The sequence below is a fragment of the Octopus bimaculoides genome, chromosome 4, assembly GCF_001194135.2.
Source record: "Octopus bimaculoides isolate UCB-OBI-ISO-001 chromosome 4, ASM119413v2, whole genome shotgun sequence".
Lineage (NCBI taxonomy): Eukaryota > Metazoa > Mollusca > Cephalopoda > Octopoda > Octopodidae > Octopus > Octopus bimaculoides.
Genome location: NC_068984.1, coordinates 38,766,594 through 38,769,560, shown reverse-complemented (window position 1 = coordinate 38,769,560; position 2,967 = coordinate 38,766,594). Strand labels below are relative to the sequence as shown.

The following is a 2,967-nucleotide window of genomic DNA, read 5'->3' as shown; positions in this document are numbered from 1 at the left end:
TGGCTTGTGCGGGTGGCACATAAAAGACACCATTTTGAGCGTGGCCGTTTTCGTGCGGGTGACACGTAAAAGCACCCACTACACTCTCTGAGTGGTTGGCGTTAGGAAGGGCATCCAGCTGTAGAAACTCTACCAAATTAGATTGGAGCCTGGTGTTGCCATCCGGTTTCACCAGTCCTCAGTCAAATCGTCCAACCCATGCTAGCATGGAAAGCGGACGTTAAACGATGATGATGATGATGATGATGATATCTAAGCTGTTACCTCTTTGGTGTTGCCAAAAAGCATCTGTAAATAGTGATTTCCTATGAAATTTATTTGTTGTAATTTGCTTCAATATGCAAATGATGGTTGTATATTAGAATATGAGTGAAATCCTAAAATTCCAAAGGGATACAGGAATGTTTAGTATTTCTAAATTTATAATTTTTAGAATGTATAGTCGTTGACATGTTAAAGCTGTAGAGAACTTGTCTTTCAAATTTTCTGTTAAGATATTCTGTCATTAAATATTTTGAATTATTTATTATTCCAGGCACTTGCTCTTGTTGAAGAAGAAACCAGGCGATACAGACCAACAAAAAATTATCTTGACAATCTGCCACCTCCAAATTACTCAGCTTTTGAAGTAAGGTTCTTTAACTTTATTATTTATTGTAATTATCACTTTTTATTGTCTTTGATTTGAAAGAAATGTTTCTTTACATCTACCTACATGTATGTATGTGTTTATATATCTGTATGTATCTATGTGTGTCTTTGTGTGTGCTGGTGATACATAACAGCTTCCATGCCAAGCACCGATGCCAGTGACACTTAAAGGCACCTCTGCTGGTGGCACTACTATACCCTTGGGGTGGTTGGCATTAGGAAGGGCATCTAGCCATAGAAACCAAGCCAAATTCAGACTGGAATCTGGTGCAGCTCTCCAGCTTACCAGTTCCAGTCAAGCTGTCTAACCCATGCCAGCATGGAAAGCGGACGTTAAATGATGATGATGATATATATACATACATATAGGTATGTGTGTGTCTATGTCATTAAAAACTACAGCTATAAGTTTTGCTGTGTGGCTACTTTGATTGCAAAGTTAAAGTTAGTCTTATTTTTAATGTATTCAAGTACAGTATGACAAATTTCTAGCTGTTAATGTAGCAGTTATGTAGGGTTGGGAAAGGAGAGAGTAAAGATAAGCTATATTATCTTCAGTTTGCTAGTAATGGTTTTGGGGACAAATGTTTTGCAGGTAGGAAGTATATAAAGAACTTGTGCTTTGTACAGCTTCTTTCTCTAAGAGGCATAGAAATGCTACTATGAAATGTTACTAAATGCAGAGAATGCATGGGTCCAATATGGACCCGACAGTGTGTTCAACTAGTTGACAGCAGTATGATAGATAAAGCAGTTAAGAATAAAAAGGCAGGGAACGCCCCTGGTCCATTAGGAATTACTGCTGAGATACTTAAAATATCTGGTGGAGTATGACACGGCCTAGTCATGTTGTACAGGAAAGTATCACCTAACCCATGCCGACATGGAAAATGGACGTTAAATGATGATGCTAATGTTACAAGGGTAAAGGAGATGCAATAGATAGAAGTAATTACAGAGATATCAAATGTTTGGACCCCTCTCTAGTATGACAATTACAAGAGAAGTACTTAGCTAAAAGTAAGCCACTGTACTTGGCATTTGTTGTTCTCGGGAAAGTCTTCGGCAGACTCCCTTGTTTTGTAGTCTCCTGAGGAAGCTGGGGGGTAGAGGAATAACATATAAGAACCATACAAGCCATGAACAGGAGTGCTCTGAGTGAGTTAAGAGTTAACAATGAATATAATGTGCTGGTAGGAGGTCATCAGGGTTCAGTTCTCAATACAAAAACTCGACTTCAATGGAAATATAGGAAGAGAGGAGGCATTTGTAAAATGTGTGATGTTGTGAAACTTGGTTGCAAATGTTGGAAAGTTTTAATACTTGAGAGAGGTGAATTGAGTAGAGTGAGTTTAATGTGTAATAAATATTGTGCAGTCAACGCATTGTATTCATTTGGCCACTTTTCTCAGTATCTTGCTACTTGCAATATTTTTACTGTTACTTTTGTTTGGCAGTGAACAGTTATAATGTTTGAAGTTTTGTTACTGAATGAGTATTTTTATAATGCTTTACCATTCTATCACAGACAGAAATAATGAAGACTGAAATTGAGCGTCTTCAATCTCGATTGCCAATGGAGATGTTAAGTATGAAAAGGTACTCTATATAAATTTTATATATTTAAGAAAAAATTCTTTTTGCTTCTTTTATTAGTTTCATTTATTATTAAACTGCAACCACACTGAGGTACTGTCTCTGCATTCAAGTTTTAGTCAATTATATATCATTATCTGGTACTTATTTTGTCGATCTTGGGATAAGACAAAAAGGACTTAATTGAGACAGATTGATATACAAACATTAATTTGGTTGACACACCATCCCACATCAATACATACACACATTATATAATTAAATGTGCATTCAATAGTAAACAAGCAAAATACATTAAGAAGTAGAAATACTAATATTAAGGTATCACTTTATGGCTCTGTGTGTTGATTGGTAATTGAATCTAACAGAGGAAGAAGTTATGTACATATGACAGTCTTTTGAAAACAACTTTGGAATATACATGTTATTTGAGGTTATAAGGCTTATAGAAACCACATTAGTTGATTGACCATTGGATTGTATGGAATTATGGAATCTGTTATACACACATGGCTTAGGTTTAATTATCAATCAAAATAGAGCACTATGTCTGGGGAAAATTTATATTCAAGCAAAATAAACTAAGATTTCAGCTTCATCAACTTTAGAATCATAGATGTATTTGTTTAAATATCATTGCTTACATATTTGATTATATTATTTTAGTTTTATTTTGGAGTGTATATATATATATATATATATATATATATATATATATAT

At 34.9% G+C, this 2,967-nt stretch overlaps 1 protein-coding gene across 1 annotated transcript in view; it reads left to right on the top strand.

Moving 5' to 3' along the window:
* Window positions 1-2,967, top strand: part of LOC106878732 (pre-mRNA-splicing factor SPF27) — a 13,874-nt gene that overhangs the window by 3,222 nt on the left and 7,685 nt on the right. Inside the window, exons 2-3 of the mRNA XM_014928045.2 lie at window positions 536-628; window positions 2,180-2,250. Coding sequence (XP_014783531.1) covers window positions 536-628; window positions 2,180-2,250 — 164 coding nt within the window. The remainder of the gene's footprint in view (window positions 1-535; window positions 629-2,179; window positions 2,251-2,967) is intronic.